At 34.2% G+C, this 21750-nt stretch overlaps 2 protein-coding genes, 1 long non-coding RNA gene and 2 other non-coding genes across 9 annotated transcripts; 1 reads left to right on the top strand and 4 right to left on the bottom strand.

The window, feature by feature from the left end:
• The first annotated feature begins 409 nt into the window (after nucleotides 1-409).
• Nucleotides 410-8020, top strand: LOC144563370 (transcription factor IIIB 60 kDa subunit-like). Of its 4 annotated transcripts, none has more exons than XM_078312833.1 (20): nucleotides 410-585; nucleotides 683-775; nucleotides 1402-1483; nucleotides 1816-1891; nucleotides 1985-2070; nucleotides 2462-2538; nucleotides 3274-3330; nucleotides 3448-3560; nucleotides 3905-3984; nucleotides 4576-4662; nucleotides 4751-4831; nucleotides 4953-5111; nucleotides 5363-5512; nucleotides 5853-5937; nucleotides 6494-6558; nucleotides 6643-6726; nucleotides 6811-6867; nucleotides 7042-7125; nucleotides 7251-7298; nucleotides 7721-8020. In XM_078312833.1, exons 2-20 carry the CDS (start codon nucleotides 711-713, stop codon nucleotides 7853-7855), a joined length of 1671 nt encoding a protein of 556 aa, XP_078168959.1. In that variant the 5' UTR covers nucleotides 410-585; nucleotides 683-710; the 3' UTR covers nucleotides 7856-8020. The 4 variants fall into 4 exon arrangements, with proteins under 4 accessions (XP_078168959.1, XP_078168960.1, XP_078168961.1 ...); XM_078312834.1 differs by having other exon boundaries at nucleotides 690-775; XM_078312835.1 differs by having other exon boundaries at nucleotides 411-585; nucleotides 5856-5937.
• Nucleotides 8021-12057: 4037 nt separating this feature from the next.
• Nucleotides 12058-14480, bottom strand: LOC144563348 (large ribosomal subunit protein eL18y-like). Its single transcript, XM_078312813.1, has 5 exons — nucleotides 14419-14480; nucleotides 14246-14335; nucleotides 14013-14141; nucleotides 13440-13628; nucleotides 12058-12435 (listed from the first exon to the last, which is right to left on the bottom strand). The coding sequence occupies exons 1-5, from the start codon at nucleotides 14419-14421 to the stop codon at nucleotides 12277-12279; spliced, it is 570 nt and encodes a 189-aa protein (XP_078168939.1). The 5' UTR covers nucleotides 14422-14480; the 3' UTR covers nucleotides 12058-12276.
• Nucleotides 12624-12725, bottom strand: LOC144563748 (small nucleolar RNA snoR69Y). Its single transcript, XR_013514416.1, has one exon. It is a non-coding gene; the product is annotated as a small nucleolar RNA snoR69Y (small nucleolar RNA).
• On the bottom strand, nucleotides 13029-13103 carry LOC144563750 (small nucleolar RNA snoR53Y). The gene has a single exon (XR_013514418.1). It is a non-coding gene; the product is annotated as a small nucleolar RNA snoR53Y (small nucleolar RNA).
• Nucleotides 14481-18411: 3931 nt separating the features above from the next.
• On the bottom strand, nucleotides 18412-19142 carry LOC144562695 (uncharacterized). 2 transcript variants are annotated; one of them, XR_013514183.1, is made up of 3 exons: nucleotides 19059-19142; nucleotides 18740-18873; nucleotides 18412-18617 (listed from the first exon to the last, which is right to left on the bottom strand). It is a non-coding gene; the product is annotated as an uncharacterized LOC144562695 (long non-coding RNA). The 2 variants fall into 2 exon arrangements; XR_013514184.1 differs by lacking the exon at nucleotides 19059-19142 and adding an exon at nucleotides 18976-19057.
• Nucleotides 19143-21750: the final 2608 nt, after the last annotated feature.

A 21750-nucleotide genomic window follows, 5' to 3' on the forward strand; every position in this document is an offset into this window, starting at 1 on the left:
ACCGTTCGATCTGTTTTGAGATCCGCGCTTGATCAAGTGCTGATTGTAACTCACGGAACGGAATAATTAAATCGATTCTGCTCCGTTAATAGGGATCGTGGAAGAATTCACAGACCCTTTAATATTGTGCAGATTTAGATCGGACGTTTCGAATCCAACCTCAAACTTTGAGTTACTATAGAGGATCCGAATTCCACCTCTCCCCCCTCTGCGGGATGGGATCTCTCCTCTCCTTCGCGCGAATTCGTATCCTCGGAGATATCTCAAACTTTGCGTGACTTTATGGAAAATCCCAACCGTTTAAATACGTTGTACACGACTCTCAAAGCATACATAATACTGACCCCCTACATCACCCCCGAATAAATTAGGCACCGGACACATCGGTCAAGCAAAATATGAGATATCTCAGAGGGATACCCACTCGGCACTCCCGCTTCTCTGTGCCCCTCTCCAATAACCGGCGCTGTTCAAAACCCTTCTCTCCTTTCCTTTCCTTCTCTCGCCACCTCTAGCAGCCTACTCTAGCCATCGCCGTCGCCGCCGACTCTCTCGCCTCCTCCATTCTCCGGCGAAACAGAAACGGTGAGTATGCCCCCCCCCCCCCCCCCCCCTCTCTCTCTGTTTGCCTAAATCCTAATAGATGAATAATACTTCAATTTTCTTTACTTTTTGTGGGAAGATTGAAGGTAGGAAGGAGAAGATAAGAGATGGTGTACTGCAGTCACTGTGGTGATCATTGCCCGTCGATTGTGGATCCTGACAAGGGCTACATGTCAGTTATCTCTTTACTCTTTTCTCTTTTTCCATAGATTCATATTTGCATCAATCTGTTTTGAATTGCATGAATTGGAAGCATCTTATGGTTAATTTAATTGGAAGCATCTTCATGCCTTATTTTGTTATTGTGTTAGTGGTACCAGACAGGTGGTACCATGTTCAAAAACATTGTAAGGGTTTTCATGTTGAATGGAAATCGGTGGGAATCCCCACTTCTTTAATAAAAAAAAATAAAAATAAAAAGATAAAGATAAAGTGCTTGGTTGTGGTTAATTTAGTTGCAACTAGTTTGTTATTGCTCAAAATTGCTCAATTGATTTTGCATTATTTTAATTTGGTGTCTTACCCAATTGAGAGGGATCATCTTACTTGTCGGACTGATGTTTGCCACATAGCATGATCTATCTTTTGCTGTTTTTTTTCCTCTTTTTATTATACCTTGTAATTTATTTGCATTGATCTGGTTTGAATTGTGTGAATTGAAGCATCTTATGGTTAATTGAGGAATATTGGTTTAATATAAAGATAAAGTGCTTGGTTGTGGTTAATTTAGGCGCAACTAGTTTTTTATTGCTCATTTATGTTCAATTGATTTTGCATTATTTTTGTTTTGTTGCTCAGCTGTTGCGGCATGTGCGGAAAAATTATCGATCAAGAAATCTATTCTACCGAACCAACCTTTGTCAAGGATAGTTCTGGCCAGGTATCATGATTTTTTTTAGGCAAAGAGATGTAATTTAATAGGCTTCACCAAATATCATCCGTTTTTATTTTGAAAATGCCCATTTGAGATGTTTTACCAATGATTTGTAAATTTGTAGTTTTATGGGCATATTGTGATTTTGGAAAATTACTGCAATTGGAGTAAAATTGTAGTTTTAATGGTTTCAGGAAGTTTGAGAAGTTCTGGACTGGATCGTCCGGTTCACTAGGTTTTTAGTTTTTGAAAGATATAATCGTATTTTAATCATGGGAAAGGACACATGATTTCCCAATATTGTGTCATATTAACAGTGGTTGTTTTGCAAAATACAGAGCCGTTTGGGTGGTATGATCCTTAGGAGCATAGAGAGCGGGTATTCAGCGTCGCATGAAAGAACATTGGCAAAGGGTGATTACATTCTTAAACTATTTGATAATTATATTGTAATATGAGTAATGTTTTATAATTAGTTCTCATTACTTGACTTTTTGCTTTATTCAGGGAGAGATGAGATCAGATACATAGTTAATTGCTTAGATGTGGCCGGTGGAGATTCGATCATTGACGAGGCTCATAAATTTTATCAAGTAGATATCTTCTTGTTAACTCGTGTTTGACATTGGTATTAAATGCCAAATAATATAACTTGTTGCATTTTGTTCCTTTTTTCTTGCGTGAAACAATCTGGTAAAAGTTGATAAATAAGCATACCGCATTATGCAATGAAATTTATTTAGATGCATGTTGAATAGCATTCTGGTGCAAGTGCCTACTTTTGCTGTTGAAGAAATATAATTTTTCGGGTGTATCTGCAAAAATTGGTGCTCTAGTTAATAAACATTGTTGTTATAATTAGGGTTGAGTTTGAGCTTTAGTAGTCTGTCTGTTCCAAAGTTTTGAATTCTATTTTCAGATTTACTGATTATTTTATACTGTAGTAAACATATAATGTTCAATTTCATGTTTAATGAAGTGAAGATAGCTGTTGACAAGAATTTTACGAGGGGCCGAAGAACCACTCATGTTGCCGCTGCTTGTCTTTACATCGCATGTCGGTATGTAGTGCTTATAAATTTTTATTAATGACCTTATTGGTACCTTGCTCAAACAAAAGAATGCTACTTGGGCTTATTCAGACTGGTACCTGTGGCTTATGGTACCATTGTTAGATTTATTTAATATAGCGCGGATTGGTCCATACTATGGATCAATATCTTCATTTTCAAAGTTCAAATAGTCGATCTGAACTGTTCAAAACGATCTCTATATGAAAATGTACTTGCAGACTAAATTTCACATTTTTTAGAATTTTTTAACTATTTTAAAATACAAAACTGCAGTACCAGCAAACAAACCAGTAACCAAAAAATCAAATACCAGAAAACTGTTATTCTTAGATCAGTACCTAGTGCCACAAAGGCCACCAATCGCTGCACTAGACAGCCAATCAAAAAATATATATATAAAAAGCTGTTCTTCTCAGATCAGTACCAGAACAAACAACAAGCGAAAAAGCCCCGCACGTAGCAGCAAAACCAGCAAACTGGTACTTACAAATACCAGAAAAAAGCGAGCCGCGTACCAGCAAGCAGCAGTTGGATCAGACCAGAGAAAATCAATAACAGAAAAGAACCCCTTTATCAAGTGATTTTCTTGATAGAGAAAGAATACAACAAATCTTTTATTGAACCACTAATTCAAACTGATACATACTAGTATTATTTCCTCGATATAAAGTTACCAGTAATTCAAAATTACAAGACGCTGGTATATTTTTATTATTTTTGTAGGAAAAACAAGAAGGCGTACCTACTAATAGATTTTTCTGACTATCTGCAAGTAAATGTGTAAGAAAAATCTTCTCTCTAGTCTCTATTTTGCTGCACAAAGTAGATTTATAGTTCTTTGCAATTAAATCTGAGTTTTTTATTCGTAATCTGAGTTTTTTATTCTTGTTGTTTCAGATATGTGCTAGGTGCAGTATTTTTGCAACTGTGCAAAGTTCTACAGCTTTCAGAGCATCCGATTATACAAAAACTTGTAGATCCAAGTCTATTTATTCACAGGTTTACTGAACGTAAGTGTTATAATTTTTTGTTGTGCCAGTATCATACCAGCCAGGTAGTGATGGCAATCATTGACCTAACCTGACCTGACTTGCTACCTGTCAGGTCGGGTCATGACCCTGTTTGACCTGACCCGTTTATGATGTTTCAAGTTTTTATTTTTTTTTTATGGGAGAGGGAACAAAGTACAGACACTGTTTGGTAAAAAATTGAAATGGTGACGAGAATCTAAACCAAGGCAGAATGGGACAGTACATTTCGAACTAGATTTGTACCTTGCTTGAAATAATGGTAAATGTAAAGAAAAATGTATTTCAATTAAAATGTTAATATATATTTTTCGTAAAACTTTTAGGTTTATTGGGTAAAAAGAATAACGAAGTATCGACAACGGCTCTAAGAATAATAGCTAGCATGAAGCGTGACTGGATGCAGGCTAGTATTTTCTTTTATTATTTATATTTTAGGAATTTTTCTTTGAAATTGGTTTAATTTTTGGTTAACCTCAATATACTAGATACAATGTCGGTTTTTTGTGATACTTGTTTTGGTTCCCAATTGGCCTGTTCGGCCAGATAGAGAATAGTGAAAGAATAGAGGAAAATTGGAATTTGGAATAGGCTTCTATGTACTATTCTGATCGTGCTCAATTGAAGGTGGAAAAGTGGACTAGTGGAAAAGTGAAAAAGTATCGCTAAATGAGCCAATTATATTTCTTGAAAAGGGCCAATTCCTCTATTCCACCATCCCCACAGAATAGAGAATTGGCTCATTGAGGAAGATAGAAGAGGGACCTACTGTAAAAACCAGGGGCTAATGCAAATGTTCAAACTCAATTCCACTTTTCCAACTACCATAATTCCACTCAATTCCTTCATTGTTCGGCTAGAATAGAACCTCTATTTCGATCTACTCTTTTCCTCTCCTGCCGAACATGCCCAATGTTTAAAACTAAGGGCATAAATAAAAATTGATCCTAGGATACCAATGCAATTTACTCTTTGCTTATTTTGTTGTTCAATGCAGACGGGGAGGAAGCCTAGTGGATTATGTGGTGCTGCCTTGTACATTGCAGCTCTTTCACAAGGACTTGATTATTCAAAATCAGAAATTGTAAAAATTCTATTATTTTATTTGAGAATATAGTTTTGTAACTCGGAAATTCCCATTCTAATACTACATTTTGTTTTTGTTTAATCAGGTTAATGTGGTGCATGTATGTGAAGCAACACTGACAAAACGGCTGATTGAGTTCGAAAACACCGAGTCTGGTTGCTTAACGGTAACACACACACCCCCTCCTCTTCACCCGCCTCCTTTATATAATGCTTCTTTATCGCTCTCTCTTTTGATTTTTTTTTTATTTTAACTAGATTTTTGTTTTTTATATATTGTGTTTATAGATTGAAGAATTCACAGATCGAGCAGATGAATTGGAGAAGGAGATGACTCAATCGATTTCAATGCAAGTACCAAAAGATGGTGGTCTTCTTTGCAAACACAAGGAACAAAATGACATCGTCCATTTCGCCCATGGTCTTTGCAAGAAATGTTTTGAAAAGGTACTTCAGAAATGTAAAATTTAGTGTGGAAGTACATTTTCATACAAAGATCGTGTTGAACAGTTCAGATGGACTATTTGAACTTTGAAAGTGAAGATATTGATCCATAGTACGGACCAATCTGCGCTATGTATAGTACCATAGCCTCACTCATGTTAAATTACACTCTTCCATGTGCATAATTACATGAAATACATCCAATTTGTTTGATGATTACAACTACTTAACCCTAATTTATTATTTTCTAACAGTTCATGAAACTATCGGGAGGGGTAGATGGGGGTGCAGAGCCGCCAGCCTTTCAACGGGCTGAGATGAAACGTAAAAAAGCTGAGGCCCAGATTGAAGAATCCTCTTCAAACTTTTCTCTCTTTGATGAAGAGAGCGGGCCCACTGTGCAAGTAAGACTCCTTGTGTCATGGTTAATCCATTGGTTAATGGGTCAGTTTTTGGGTTGGTCCCACTCATTCGTTTTAAAACAAAACGATGGATTACCAAATTAGTTAATTATTTTTTCACTAAGAAAGCAACAGAGGTAAAAAGTAAGTAGGTTTTTTAATGTTTGCTCAATACTAATCAAATTTGACAGCCTCTCTAGTTTCGAACCCGTAACATCCTTTGATTTAGGGTTTAAGCATCAGATTTATGGGTATGGTACTTGGTCTCTGCTTGGTACAGGAATTTTGGGTTTTTGTTCTCTTCCGTAATTTATTTTTTATTTTTTTGTATATTGTTTTATAGGAGAAAAACACCGATGGAGTAACAGGCTTTTCTCCAGATGAGCAACAAGAGGAAACACAAGCATCTGGAGTTACTGATAAAGATGGTAATCTGGAATTCTTACATTAGCTAGGATTATTTTATTTTTTTTCTGTTTTTTTTTCTGCTTTTTCTGCTTTTTAGGCTACGGTACTATGCATAGCGCATAGTAGTTCGAACTACAGACTAATATCTCTCTTTTCAAGTCCAAACAATCGATCTAAAACTGTTCAACTTGATCTCAATATGAAGATGTGCTTGTAATTCAAATTTAACAATTTTTAGAAACTTTTTTCTATTTTTTTAGATCGATAGAAAGTAGTGATTTTCTACCTATATAGTAAAAATAGTAAAAAAAATTCTAGAAAATGTAAAATAGTCTGGAAGTACAATTTTATATGGAAATCATGTTGAACATTCAGATCAACTATTTGGACTTTCAAAATGAAAAATATTGATCCGTAGTATGGACCAATCTGCGCTATTCATAGTACCATAGTCTCTTTTGTTCACTAGATATATTATAGTCAAATTGGAAAAGGTTGCAACAATGATGTTTTTTGGCATGTACCTAAAAAAATGGAAATTATTAATATCTCATTTTACTTTAATTTTATTTGAAGGCCTTGAATCTGATGTGTTACCAAATGATGAACCCGAGACCCTTTCTGATATTGACGATGCTGAGGTAATTAAAATCCTCTCTCTCTCTCTAACTAATTTATGTCTCTTATAAATTGTCAAGTGGCTTGGTCTCTCTCTCTCTCTTTAGGTGAATGAGTACCTACTACACGACGAAGAGGAGAAACACTACAAAAGAATAATTTGGGAAGAAATGAACAAAGAATATCTTGAGGTTATTATTTGACTACAACTAAATGCCTTTCTTATTTGTTGTTGGTGTTGAGGTGTATCTATTTATAATATGTTAAATTAATAGGAACTGGCATTGAAGGAAGCTGCAAAAAAGGAGGCTGAGGAGAGAGAACCTCGAAAGGTATTCATTGTTCGTCTTGTAGTGCCTATTGTATGCAAAAAAAAAAAATTGAGAAAGTACGTCTAGCTCAAAAGGAACACTAAAGGGACAGTAATTTATATACACCAGTAGTCAGTGATTTTAATATATTCAATTTAGGATGTATAAGCATAAATTTTATTTTTCTAATTGTAGGTTAGAAAGAGGAAACCTGAAGAAGACGATACAGGTCCGGCCAAGACTCCTTTCGAGGCGACGTGTAATGTGCTCAAGAAAAAGGTACTATTTACCTTTATCTGGATAGATTATCTCTCTTATTTGTTCTTTTAAATGTTTTTGATTTAGTTTTTCTTTTAAAATGTTTAGTAGAGTTACTATTTTTATACCACTTTTTTCATTTTCAGGGCCTTGCATCAAAAGTTAATCTGGATGCAATAGGGAGTTTGTACGATGTAAGTTATTACAAATATGAAATTTCTCGCGATTCCATAAGAGAGAGTTCCCCTGATTTTAACTGAATTTTCACCAAATCAAAGTATCGGCCAAATCAAAACTAATAACTATTTTCTATTGCTATACTGGTACTGGACTCAACCATTGTGGTACGATGCCAGTTCAGTACCAAGACTGGTTCTTTTGAATTTTGTTTACTCGGTTGATGAAAAATAAAATAACAGATTACTTAGAATCAGCATTTTAAATCTCAGTTATTTTAAATTTCAAAACTAATAACTGATATTCTCTTTATTCTTTTTAAAACTAATTAGAATCAGCATTTTAAATCTCAGTTATTTTAAATTTCAAAACTAATAACTGATATTCTCTTTATTCTTTTTAAAACTAATCAGTTGCTTGCTATTTTAAATGAAAATAGATGGACGATACAACCTTTGAGAAAGAGGAAGCGGAAACAGAGGAGAAAACATTCAATAAATTTGCTGAGTTTGAAGAAAATGCCGAAAATGGACTAGATGAGTTTGATTTTGTTGATGAATTTGTTTTTGATTAGCACTTCTTTTGTACGATGCTTTTAGTGTACTGTTATTATTTATATTCATTATTATTTATTAGTTAGAAGTCAGTATTTAAGCGCTCGTCAGAACACACGCGTGGTCTAAGTTTTTAGCTTTTGTTGGATAGTTGAATAATTAGTTTCAGTGGTTGGACGATTTTACCCCTGGTAGTATGCCTGCGTAAACTGCACTGGAATCAGAGAACACTGGCACAGTGTTCACTACACAATCAAATCAGAGCTGTGAGTACATGCAAACGTTGTGAAAGATGTCTGTAACTTTGTATCTATTTATTTACAAGTAGTAAAAGATATTTATTTACAAGTTTCCTCAAATTAAGAAATTTCAAATTGCTTCTTTGGGGATGCTCTGAATTGACTTGTTATTCAATGGCAATATGCAGTTAGATTCTGGAGATTGATATATATGAAGTTAATTAATCAGAAATTTTCTGTTTGTTAAATATTGGAAGGATATTATTTTGGTGACTAGATCAAAAACTTGATTCTGGTACAATTGTTTGTCTTTGCAATAATTTGGAGCAATCAAATGACAGATGTTAGGCCCAAATCCAGCCCAGTATATTTTGTTGCAGAGAGACATAGACTACACGTACTAGGCCTAAAAAGAGCCCACTGTATCACCTAAGGCCCAAAAATCAATTCAGTTAGGGGGTCAAATTTGTTAACAGAGGCATTTTAGCTTCATCTAGTGCAAGGGCTATAGAATCAAAGCAGCGCTGTGTATGGTTCGTGTGCTGCGTGAAGCCAAAGCTACTCTGTTAAAATCTTTATACCACCTCAGTAAATCAATCGAGTTCGGGGGTTAAATGGTTTAATAGAGTAGTTTTGACTTCATGTGATGCAAGGGTTATAGAATCAAAACAATGCTGCATATGGTTCGTGTTAGGGTATTGCTTTCGGGTAGGGGCAGGGCGGGCATGGACACGGGGAAAGGTCGGGCATGGGTATCACAGGTAAACGGGTATCTCGGGCCGGGCATCCTGGGTTTTTTTTCAAAAACCGTGCCCTGTCCGTCCTATACCCGTGCCCGTTGTACCCTTGAGGGGTAGGGCGGTCCGGTCCGGTTTTTTTTTTTGTTTTCTTTTAACAGTGTCGTATAAATATTATTACCTGTTTATAATTCGACTTTTAAAATCTAAATAGTTCAATATCAAATAGTATATATATATATACATAAAATTATCAAGTCACGTCTTTATAATTCCTAAATAAATAAAATTTGTAAGTTATATATAAAAATTATTCTTGCGAAAATTTGTATGTTTATTCGGCTAAGTACAAATGTATTTATTTATTTCTTTACACGAGTCATTTTATTTTATTTTCAAATTCTCATTCTAATTATATAGTTTCATAATTTATTTATATCTCGAAATTTTTAGTTTACATTTTAAATTGATAATATATTTTCTAAACGTTCATTTTAATTTTAATAGGTTAAATTAATTACTAATTATTTTAAAACAATGTTGCTTAAATTAATTACTTTAAATTGCATAAATTTAATTAATATATGTATAATATAATATATGTATATATAAAAACAAGAAATTTGGAATAAGTGTTTTATTCACAGCATATTAATTTAATTTTAATGACATTATAAGAATATATTCAATTATTCATGTTCTTCTGTTACTAAAAATGAAAATTTCGAGGGGACAACATCAAGTTCTTGTTCATATATGTATAATATAATATATGTATATATAATATATTTACATATAATTATATATAACTTAGCTTTTTGTACAATATATTCAGTGTTTTAAAATTTGATATACATATACATATACTTATATTCAGTGTTTTAAATTTGATATACATATATTCAGTGTTTTAAAATGTTGCCGCATTTGCCGCCGCATGCCCTATGTATATATGTATAATATATGTATAATATATGTATATGTATATGTATATGTATATATAATATAATACATGTATAATATACGTATATACATATACATATACATATAAGATGAATGCTAATGTTATATGTTTATAAGTGAAAAAAAATGTTATATGTTAATAAGTGAAATATGTTATGACATATAAATAATTCCATGATCAAATTTTATACAATTTAAGTATCTTTAGGTGACATAACAACAACCATCAATTTTATATCATTGAAAGATTCAAATCATTTTATAAACAGTAAAACACACATCAAGTTTTATTATTTTTATAAACATGATATAATATATATGCATCACATATATCATGCCTATAATATTAATTTTACCCTGCCGAACCTTTTTTAAATTATTAAGTTGTCACTATGGAACTACTTGCATCTTCTTTTTCTATTTTAGATGATTCGTTACACGGATTTACACAGAGAAATGAGCGGACAAGAACTAGTAAGGATGCTAGAAAAAGTAAGAGAAGAAGAGAAGCACCGAAAGAGGGACACAGTCTGAGAGAAAAAAGTTGGTTATTATAAGAAATGGGGAGTTGGGCCTTGGCGTTACATGGCGTGGCCCATGGGCCCACAATTGGGGGCCCACACGCGTGACTAAGGCACGCTTTACACACGGATGGAGATGGATCCTTCTAAAAGTTCGTGGGTCCCACTTCCTTTCGCTAAACTTGCCCAGACTTTTTCCCCAACAAAGCTGCCACCTTTGCATGCTTTTCATTCCATCTCAGCACTCTTTTTTTTTTTGTTTTCTACAAATAAAAAATGATTTTTAGTTTCTCATGATTAATTTGATATAAAATTATACACGAATGAAATTGATATTATTCTCTAGGTAATTGGGTGGAATGTAATAAAAATTAAATTTATTTCATGCACTGTACGTGCTATAATGAAATTGAAGAGTGCCACCCCAAAACAAAATTAATTAACAGGATAAAGAAAAGAAAAACCTATAACATATAATAATATTAAAATATGCATACTTATGCTTCTGAAAAAGCAGAGTATGAGTATCATACAGTACAAATAATCTGTTAAAAGTGCGTACTAGCTACCACATACTATAAGGTAGGAGTATATAATTACTAAGCGTACCCTGGAAAAACAGTGCAGACTGCAGAGATTGAGAGCATAAGCAAGGACAATGCAGGATTAGCCATTTAATTTTTTAGAGAAAGAGAAAAATAAATGTTTGAAGAGAAAGAGCGCTGCAAAACCAAGAGGCAAATTTTTGAAACTGGAGATACAATTTAGTTAATTAGGGGTACTAACATGGAAAGTCTATTAATAGGCGTGGCGTAATATGAGCATGGTTCATATTCCTATTAAGAAAATCATATGAGATATATAGGAATAGGAAGTATGCTTAATTTGTTTTTTTTTAGATTGGAAGTGTACATTGATCGTATTAATTAGACAAGAAATTAATATATATTGAAGTATAATTTGATCCTATTGAGAGGATCATATTATATTAATTTTTTATCTAAACATATATCAAAATACAGCTCAACCCCACAATAAGTAATTCTTTTATATATATTCTGAAGGATAATCCACAAACCCAAAGCCAAACTTCACAGCTCTACTTCAAAGAGGAAAGCAAAACAGAAATTGAATTGAACTTCTGCTGGGGAGTAGATCAACCTTATCCTGCAGGAGTAGGAGCCAGGTATTACCTCTATAAGTTTATTTGCAAGGTATGTAAGTTACATATGATAACATATATGTCTATATATTATTATCAAATCTATTCTAGATGACTAGATGTACTCGGTATTTTGTCTATTATTATAACACGATTTGAAAAATATATGAAAAACCAGTTATCAATATTACAAACCTGGCCCTAAATTAAGTAGTTGTAATCAATTGTCAATTATATAATTTGCACTGGCAAATTCATCAACATTTTAGTCATTAATTTCACAAAGTCGATACATTTTAATGATAACACACCTTAAGCTTACCAATTATAAAAGAGTTCTAAATTCTCTCCACGTAACACCCTGTACTTTAGACCACCTTTTAAATTATATAATGTTAATATCCTAGCACGAGAGAGACGGTTGCACTAACTTAACATAAAATAAAAGTGGCACCACAGAGAGAAAGCCAAGAAGGAAGTGTGGTTTGTACGAGTAATCAGAATCATAGAATCGAGGAAGCCCACTACGCAGTTGTAATTAAAAATTGTGCACAGTTCGTCTATATTAACCACAAACCACTACTACTGGATAACAATATGAAAATGCCTCCTTAATTAATGTAATGAATGCTAAGATTATACAAGTATACTCGTTTTCCTGGAAAACGAGGACAAAAAAAAAAATACATGACTAGGGGAGCTAATTCTAATTCTTTTCTCAAACAAAATTTTCACAAAATTCAGGCAGAACAGATAACAAAAAATCTTTTCATTCAACAATATTACCTAAATCCCAAAACAAAAGGATGAAATGGCGAATCAAACCCTGAAACCACGGCTATTCCTGCGGCCCCTAGCACGTTCAAACTTGCGTCCCTTCGCACGTACATAGGGTTTGGTGTGGCTGTGAGGCACACCTGGTGCAGGACCAAAGTGCTTCACCGCCTCACGTGCATTCTTGGGGCCCCTAAGCAGAACCTGTATTCAACATTTGAGATGATTAATAACAAAAATCAACTAAAAAAAAATGATTAAAGTTGATGTTAGTTATTTATAATTAAAGAGTAACACAAGATAAACATGCAACACCGTTCTTTCAAATAATTATGTGCTCTTCTGAAAACTTGAAAATGTAAACCAAATAACCCTACAAATAAATTGGAAAAAGTTTGCTCAGACATTTGTTGAACGTTACTTTATATCAGTGATATCCCACAAAGGGAAGGTCTCATCGAGCTGGGATTAAACAAATATCATCATTGCAAAATAAAAACAGAGAAACAAATAAAAATGCAAGATAGCAGTTGAGTAGCTATGAACATAGTATGTGAGATTCCATGCTTGAGATAGTTCTTGTCACCAAAAGCAAAAATTTAAAGAAAAAAATAACATATTGTTCAGATATTTAATAATGGTACATATCAATGATATCCCACAAAGGGAAGGTCTCATAATGAGCTGGGTATATACAAATATCATCATCACAAAAAATGTCACGAGACAACTTTCAAACACAATAGTAAATAAGCAATAAAAAAAGCAGGTGCAAAGGGATGCAAGATGCAGACCAAGGCTACCTCAGGAAAACATTTCTTTCTCAGCAGAAATCAGCATTAGCATGGTATGTAAAAAGCATCACTGGCAGCCTTAGTACTTAATGCCAAGAACAATTTATAAATGAAAAAGAACAAATGCACTGATGCTAGATCAAATTTGTATTTCCTATAAAAATCTTTAAAAAAATCAAGCCATTCTTAGAATATTTCAAAAAATTGCTTCTGAAGAAATTGGACAAAAATTAACTATATGTCAATCACAAGAAATGGAACTAGCACTTCATACACTAATTCAAATGTGCTTTGTTAGGAGCATCAAACAATACTGAACTTTTTGTAGAATGTAAAATGTCTAACATATTAAAAGATCCTTGTTAATTGCCTTTTTAAGAAATAGAGCTGAATGTCATAAACAAGACATTATACCGTGTCATTGCCAAGAGGGGAGAGTAGAGCGAGCTGGTCAAAGGTGAGGCACTGACCACCAGCCTTTTCAATGCGGGCCCGAGCAGTTTCAGTGAAACGCAGAGCAGTAACCTTCATGGCTGGTACTTCATAAACTCTTTTATCATCTGTTACAGTACCAACTATCACTGCAATCTTTCCTTCCTTATCCTACACAAACAGATTTACTAAACTCAGTTGCCATTTACAATAATATTTTTTCCTAAACATTCATAGTCATATATGATTTGCCAAAATGTGAAACAGAGCTTAAACAAAGACCAAATTATTCTCAATTTACCCTAAGTGTTCAATACGGATAAGTTAAGCCCATTGCTGCATGTGTTAACCAATAATCTAATACAAAAATAAATTGTTTTATATAGTTTAGAGTTAATCCTCACGTGAAATCTGCCTACACCAGATCTACTTGTTTTAACAGTAAACCAATGTGGACTCAGTGGCCCTAATGTTTTGTAGATAAACAGTAAAAGACTACTAAGACCCTGGAACAAGTTGTAATTAAAAACATATCGTACATAATAAATATCAAACCTTTCCAGACATGAAGTTGATGAGACGTCGAAGAGAAAGAGGAGGCCGGTTAGTCTTACTCATAAACAATCTCTTCAATATCATGGCATTGGTCTTGCTCGGTGTTCTCCTCACAAGAAACCTATACAACTGTATACAATTTTCTCATTATAATTCAATGTGATGGTAATTACCAAATGTTATTAAAAAAGAGTAATATAATGCAACTGTGTCTATGAAAAACCATAAAATACCTTGACAAGGAGCTTGAGGTAGACATCGTCGGACTTGGGCGCGGTGCGCTTCGTCTTCTTGCTCCTTCCTCCGGCTTTCAGATCTATCCCCTACACAGATATCCATTGATTAATAAGAAGCACTAAATTTGCAATTAGTCGAAGAGCAGAGTTAGGTTAGGTGGTTTTCTAACCATTGCAAAGTGCAAACCTCTCCTGTCTCCTGTCTCCTGTCTCCTCTCTCCTCCTCTCTCACTCGCGTTTAGCGAAGGCGGCGGGCGATGATGGCTCGGCTCCTACGGTAAAGATTAAAGAATAAATAGAGATCGAAGAGGTGTATGATATATGATTAGGGTTTTAGTTCAACGGTTGAGATGAGAGGGTTGAAATGAAGATAAGATCAGGGATCCCCAATGATGGGCCTAAAAGTTTGCCCTGATGAGCCCGTAATTAGTTAATAAACCAGGCCCGTAACTAAGGAGTAAGGACCGACGCCACGGATGTTGTATTAAATTTTCATGTCTTTTCTTAGTTTTCTAGCATTTTATAAAAATGGTTCTCGTGTAAAAAGGATAAACTTTGTGTTTACTCGAATTTTCTTTTAACACTCCCAACCCAGTTATGTTTTTTATTATTGAAACGGCCTGGTTTCTGTTTTTTTCTCCAGAAATTTTTATTAATAACATTAAAATAAATCAAACTAAAGAAAATGACCTCAGTTTCTGAAAAATTTCAAAAACAATTCCGCTAAATAAACCAGCAAAATGCATGGCCAATTCCGCTAAATTATTTAACGGAATTGCATGAACCTATTCCGCTAAATTATCCAACGGAATTGACTTTATAACTTTTATATTAAAATAATCGGTTCAACCTTTCAAATATGAACATTTCTAATATTTTAGTGGTAAAAAAACTAAATCTCACGATGAAAATTTAATATTAAAATATTAATTCAACGTCTCAATTTTAAACTCTAAACCAAAATTTTTCTAATATTTTAAGGACGCTGATAACAATCCCCGCAGCCTCCACCCCGCATTTATCCCCGCAGATATTGCCAAAAAAAACATGGGGGGACCGCTCAATCATTAATAAGCGTTTAAAAAACTACGGGTATTTAACTTGAAGCATCAAAGTATTTACCTTGAATTTATCAGGTATTAAACCCTCTGCAATGATCTCTATTTATGAAAGAATAAATCAATCCATTAATTGTCCCCGCACAAAATTTCCTTTTTTTTTAATTGTCCCCGCACAACTGAGGACCATTAAACATGGGGGACCGCTCAATCATTAATGAGCGTTTAAAAAACTGCGGGTATTTAACTTGAATTTGTCAGGTATTAAACCCTATACAATAATATATATTTATGAAAGAATAAATTAATCCATTAATTGTCTCCGCACAAAATTTTCTTTTTTTTTTAATCGTCCCCGCACAACTGGAGACCATTAAATAAACAATCCCCTCACCCAATGATAAATACCCTGAGACATAATGATAAATACTTTATGTTACATAAGTAAATATTTTACATTATATGTATAAATACTTTATGTTACATGGATAAATACTTCTCAAGCATACTTGCAACTTTCAGTAAAACATCAATGATAAATAATCTCAGACATAATGATAAAATACTCTATGTTACATAGATAAATAGTCTATGTTACAAGGATAAATACTTTTTTGAACATCAATTAACAGATAAGCATTTATTAACGGGGATTGTTATTAGATAACAGTATAATTAATGCGGAGATTGTTTTTAAAGGAATAATTAATGCGGGAATTGTTATTAGAGGAAGGCATAATTAATGCGGGGATTAGTATTAAATGACAGTCTAATTTAATGCGGGGATAAAAGAAAACGAAATTAGGGAGGGGATATATGGCAGTTAAGGAAGAGAGAGAGTGCGGGGATAAATTGGGGGACAGGGGTGGGGGGCTTAGTATAATTATTCATATTTTAATATAAACAAAAAAACTAAAAACTAAAACGAAATCGTTGAATTGCTTAATCGTTTCTAATATTTTAATATAAAAGTTATGAGGAAACAACTAATTCCGTGAATTAATTATCCAACAAAATTGGTCCTGATACCTCGCATATTTAGCCTATATTTGACTTGATTTCGTATCAAATTCACGTTCTAAATTGTCAAAATCATGTGCATTTCATTGATATATCCTTCGAATTTGGTACTGCTGAGAGTTTGTTTGTTTTCTGCAGGATTGGAGCAAAATACACGAAGAAACGGCGTTTTTGGACTCCCTGGTACGACCCTTACCAGGCTTGGTACGGGCCGTACCAGACTTAGCCGATCCAGCTCTTTCCCATCTTGTACGGCTTAGCCGTACCACCTTGGTGCGGGCCGTACATAGATGCCGCCTGACAGAATTCAAATCTTGACAGAGGCTATTTAAAGAGAGGGATCTCTCCATTTTCGAGAATTCAATTCCATTCAATTCCAGATTGAGAACTCAGAGAAAGAGAGAAAGAGAGCAAAGGAGCAAGGAGAGAAGAAGAAGGAAGAGGAAGAGGCGAAAATCGACGGATCAACCCCTTCTCCACTCCCGATCTTCGATCTAGTTCTATCATGCCTCTCTTTATCTCTTTATTTGTATTTCTGGACAGATCTATGACTTGTGAGTAGTTGATCATTGTTTCTAGGGTTTGTAGATGGATTTTCTTGATTTGTGTTGCTTTTCTTGATTTGGATCTTGTATGAACTCTTTTGATTGTATTGATTGTGTATTTGCTTGTCTTGATTGCTTGTCTTGATTGCTTTGTCTTGCTGTGATTGCATGTGGTGTGCCTATAGTGGTAGATCAACCCTAACAAGGTCATGTGACCATTGCCTTCTCTCAACCGAACCAATCCCTTTAGGTAGACTTGTTCGAATTAAAGCCGAAAGGTTGAATTCTCCCCTAATTGACAGATTAGAGGATACCTTAGATCTCCAATCAATCAACTAGAGGATCTGGACCAAAACACGAGAGTTGAGGTTTAGAAACCCTAGAAGGTGAAGAATTGACTCCAAAACCTAGATCTTGAACCAACAAACGAGAGTTGAGGTTTAGGAACCTTAGGTATGGTCAATTGAACCTTTCTCAAGAGTTTAATACGAGGTACCAGCAAGAAATGCATCAACTCGAACTTGTAAGCTCTGTTCTGATAAATCAGTACGGGTCTTACAAGAGTGGTGCGGCCTACCCGTACCAAGCCCCACACAGCTTGGTCGGACCAGGTTGGTGCGGCCTAGCCGTACCAACTTGGTAAGACCCGTACCACTAGAGGCAAATCAGAGATGAAGTCTGAAACCCTTGAAGCATCTTTTATCCTAAATCAAAACACAGTTTATACCTTTCCTTGCACAGTCACTATTCTATTGCATTGTTTGATTGCTTGAATTGATTATTTAGGAAGATTAAATACCAAAACTCCTTCTTTCTCACTTCTAGTCTTTAGTCAAGATAAGTAGATTCTAGACAAGGAAACCGTCTCTGTGGATCGATACCCGATTATACTCCTCGATAGGGTTGTGCACTTGCAACCCTAATCAAAAGGTGTAACCGCGGTTTTAAAAGGTACGCTCCCAAGCGTACCGAAACTTGCGTTGCGCTTTCACGCGAACAGGTCCCTATAATATTTGCTGAATAATCCAACAGAATTCTGCTGAATCAGAAAAAATGTTGACATTGTTATTATTTTCTTAATTATTTATATTTATAAAAAAATTGGCTTTTTCTCTCAACTTATTATTATTTATAAAAAAAAATTGGCTTTTTCTCTCAACTTATTATTATCGTGGGCCATACACGACTAGTACCTTCATACTAGTATCGTGCCCGTGCGTTGCAACAGGGACATATTACAAAAAGACATTATAAAATTAAATAAAATATGATGAGTTTACTAATTTCATGCACATGTTTCCAAATTTTTGCAAATGTTCAATTTGTTTAAATATTGCATTGTCAGAAGAAAAAAATTATTCCAATTTTCTGCATAATTTCAAAGTTTTCGATTCATATTCCAAATAGAGTATTTATTTGTTAAAAATAAGCAATTATACCAAGTTCCTTTCCATCTACAAATCAACTTGTGGCCTTAATAATTATGATTATAATAACACCTGCTGAGATGAAAATAAAACAAAACTGAAAAGAAAAGATATAGAATATGATTATAATTATATTACCTTGTCATCTCATATCTTACTGTAGCAAGACCACTTACAACAAACAAACATCAACTTTTTCAATATTAAAAAAAATAAATCCCAAAACCCATTATATTAGATCTTTCATAAAAAACTTTGAAATTTGTCAGTTGAGGTAAGGGCCTTTCGGCAAAATGCAGCCGGGGCCTTCTCCTTCCACCTATAATCCAAACCCAAATTTCAATGTTTTAGAAAAAGAGAGGGACTTTTAGAATATATATATTTTAGAAACAGGAAACTTGTAATGACAACTGTAAAATATGCATGAAATACTGAATTTACCTTTCCATATGCCGAACAGGCTGTAAATGTTATGGAAATGATCGACACGGCATTCAATGCCGAAATCCTTAGCGTAATGCTTGCACATGCAATTCCTCGGTTGCCAGTTTCTCCAATCCACATGCATCTTGAGGCTACATTGCAACAAACAGAAAACCATATATACTGAGTTATCATCAAAGATAAGTGAAGAACTACTAACAATAACAACAATTAAGAAATAAATAAAAAACCACATGTTTTCTAAGCATGGATCTCATGATGTTTGTAGATTTTGAAAAATAAGCATTGCAGGACTATTTATGCCCAGAAAAGTTACCTCCAACAAAAAGAGCCACAAATTCAGAAGTATATACTGCATTGAAAAAATGGGATTTAGATAGAGCAACAAAACAAATATATCAAAGAAATGCGCAACACCCATAGATTTACCATAAAAGATGCTACATAAGTTATTTCGAAGCATGTAGTACAATTCGCAAAATGGATTCTCCCAATCCTGTTGGAAGCATAATAAACTAACCACTTTGTTTACAGTTCGCAAAATGAATTCTCCCAATCCTGCCTTCCTTTTTTATAAAATAATCCACATCTACATAAACAGAAGCACAAAGAAAGAAGCTCAGAATTTCATGTACATAATTTTTTGTACTAAAGCCAAATAAAAAAAAATTAAAATGTAAACCTAAGATCAAGGAAAATTTACTCATTTACCAGTAGAAGGTTAGTCTAGCACAAATAAAGCTGGTATATCACATTAAATTGCGAGCAGGTGGATAGCATGTATGTTACTGTGTTGCTTTACTCGCAAACTACAAATGAACGATTTCTTACCTACATGTGTACTAAATTCAAGTGAAATACATTAATAGCAAGTTCTTAAAAAAGCCCTTTGCACTATTGTTCAATACAAATTGATTAGAATAAATAATAATTCATTTGTTAAATTAAAAATGTAAAAGTATCAAAGAAACAATTGATATAATTCGATTACTCGATTGGTTTATCAAAATTCCTTTTTTTTCAAAATTCCAGTAAAAATAAACAAAAGCAAAATTAGACAATTCAAGTCTAACCCAAGCAAAGCCATGATATATTAGTCATTTTATTTTGAATGTACTTAATCCTATATAAACAAATTTTGAATTTAGATTTAAGACTTACCACCACATCTTCCAAATGTTGCCATACCAATACCAGTACATTCTTAAGAGAAAAGTCAAACAAAAAACTACATAATGCTCCAAATACAAAGCAGGATAAATAAAGGAAACAAAACAAAATGGCCATTTCTCAGTAGCTTCTTACCAGTTTGAGAATTATTGATATTATGTATGATATGATTGGTATCATAATACTGAAAGAGTAAAAAAAATGGAAATACAAAGTTACATTAGTGTTTCTTCCCAAGACATAAATAAAGAAAGAAGAGAAAACAAAAGACATGCTGTTGTTAGGATGGTAAAGACCAATATGTGCCAGGCATCTATCCTGACTTAACATGTAGATGTGGTTAATGAACAGGTACCATAAAAAATCCTGACTTAACATGCCTTTTGGGATTTTTGACTTCTGTTATTTTCAGTTTAATATATTTCTAATATGATTCATCAAGAGAAAAACAACAATGATATGTTGCTAAGAATATGTAAAATAAAGAAACCTGCATGTTGTGCCAGTAATAATGTCACATACTCCAATATAGCTGGATTCAAATTACAAAAAGTGACCAAAAGTATATACAGATATGATTGAGATGCCTTACCAGCAGGTCTTTTGAGCTGCTAGGAGAAGAGCATTGAGCAAGTCGGCCTTTACTCTACGATTTAGATTGTATCCTTCACTTCTGATCTAAAAAACAAACAAAAAGCAAAATTGGTCAGAAAAAACAACTATAAACTGAATTTCGTTTAACATTGAAGTCGATAGAAAAGAGGTTGATGAGAGAACCTTGCAACGAAGGATCAATGCTTGTGCTGATGCTGAGGGGTGCGGAACTGAGGCGAGAGCGAGAGAGAGATGGCGGAGAGCTTTTAGGGATGGGAGAGAGAGAGATAGGTAGTCGTGGGTCTGAGGCGAGAGAGCGAGAGAGAGATGGCGGAGAAGGCTGAGAGCGAGGGTCTGTGCGAAACGACGGGGCACATCTGTGGTAGGTCGGGTTCTGAGGCGAGAGAGCGAGAGAGATGGTGCGAGAGACAGTGTCGGAGAGGGGTGGCGCGGGCGGCGGGTCTGAGGAGGCGATTAGGTTTTTTTTTCTTTTTTTCTTTGGAAGAAGGGATTGGGGTGAGGGACTGAGGGAGACGGACAAAAACGTAATTTGCTGGAGAGAGGCGCAGCGCTTGAGCGTTCAGTGAAGAAATTTAATCTGCACGATCTTTGATTCAAATCCAACGGTGCAGAGCGAAAATAAGTGTGGTAATACGTATGGCTATCCATGTAGCGGGTTCAATTAGAACTAAATGTAGACTTCTACATATATAAATGATGTATTTAATCAAAGTTGGCAAATTATTTAACTGGAGGGTTCAGATCTGATGCGATTTTACATAAATCAATCCCGATCGTTGGAGTTTCAGGACAGCCTACTCAATTTAAGATGCATAATATAGAGGAGATACGTATGGCTATCCATGTAGCGGGTTCAATTAGAACTAAATGTAGACTTCTACATATATAAATGATGTATTTAATCAAAGTTGGCAAATTATTTAACTGGAGGGTTCAGATCTGATGCGATTTTACATAAATCAATCCCGATCGTTGGAGTTTCAGGACAGCCTACTCAATTTAAGATGCATAATATAGAGGAGATACATATGCGTTTAGAGAACCTAGCCCACATAAGCAAAATGTGTTTTTAGACATGCATGCAATAGAAAATTTTGTTCACGAATTATGAGCTCAAAATTTCGAGTAAATTCAAATGTTACGCATCTTAATCCTTCAAATTTACTTCTCATTTAAATGCTTAAATGTAAATTGAAAAATTTACTCCATCATTTATTTTACAA

The sequence above is a fragment of the Carex rostrata genome, chromosome 12, assembly GCF_964058835.1.
Source record: "Carex rostrata chromosome 12, lpCarRost1.2, whole genome shotgun sequence".
NCBI classification, from domain to species: Eukaryota; Viridiplantae; Streptophyta; class Magnoliopsida; order Poales; family Cyperaceae; genus Carex; species Carex rostrata.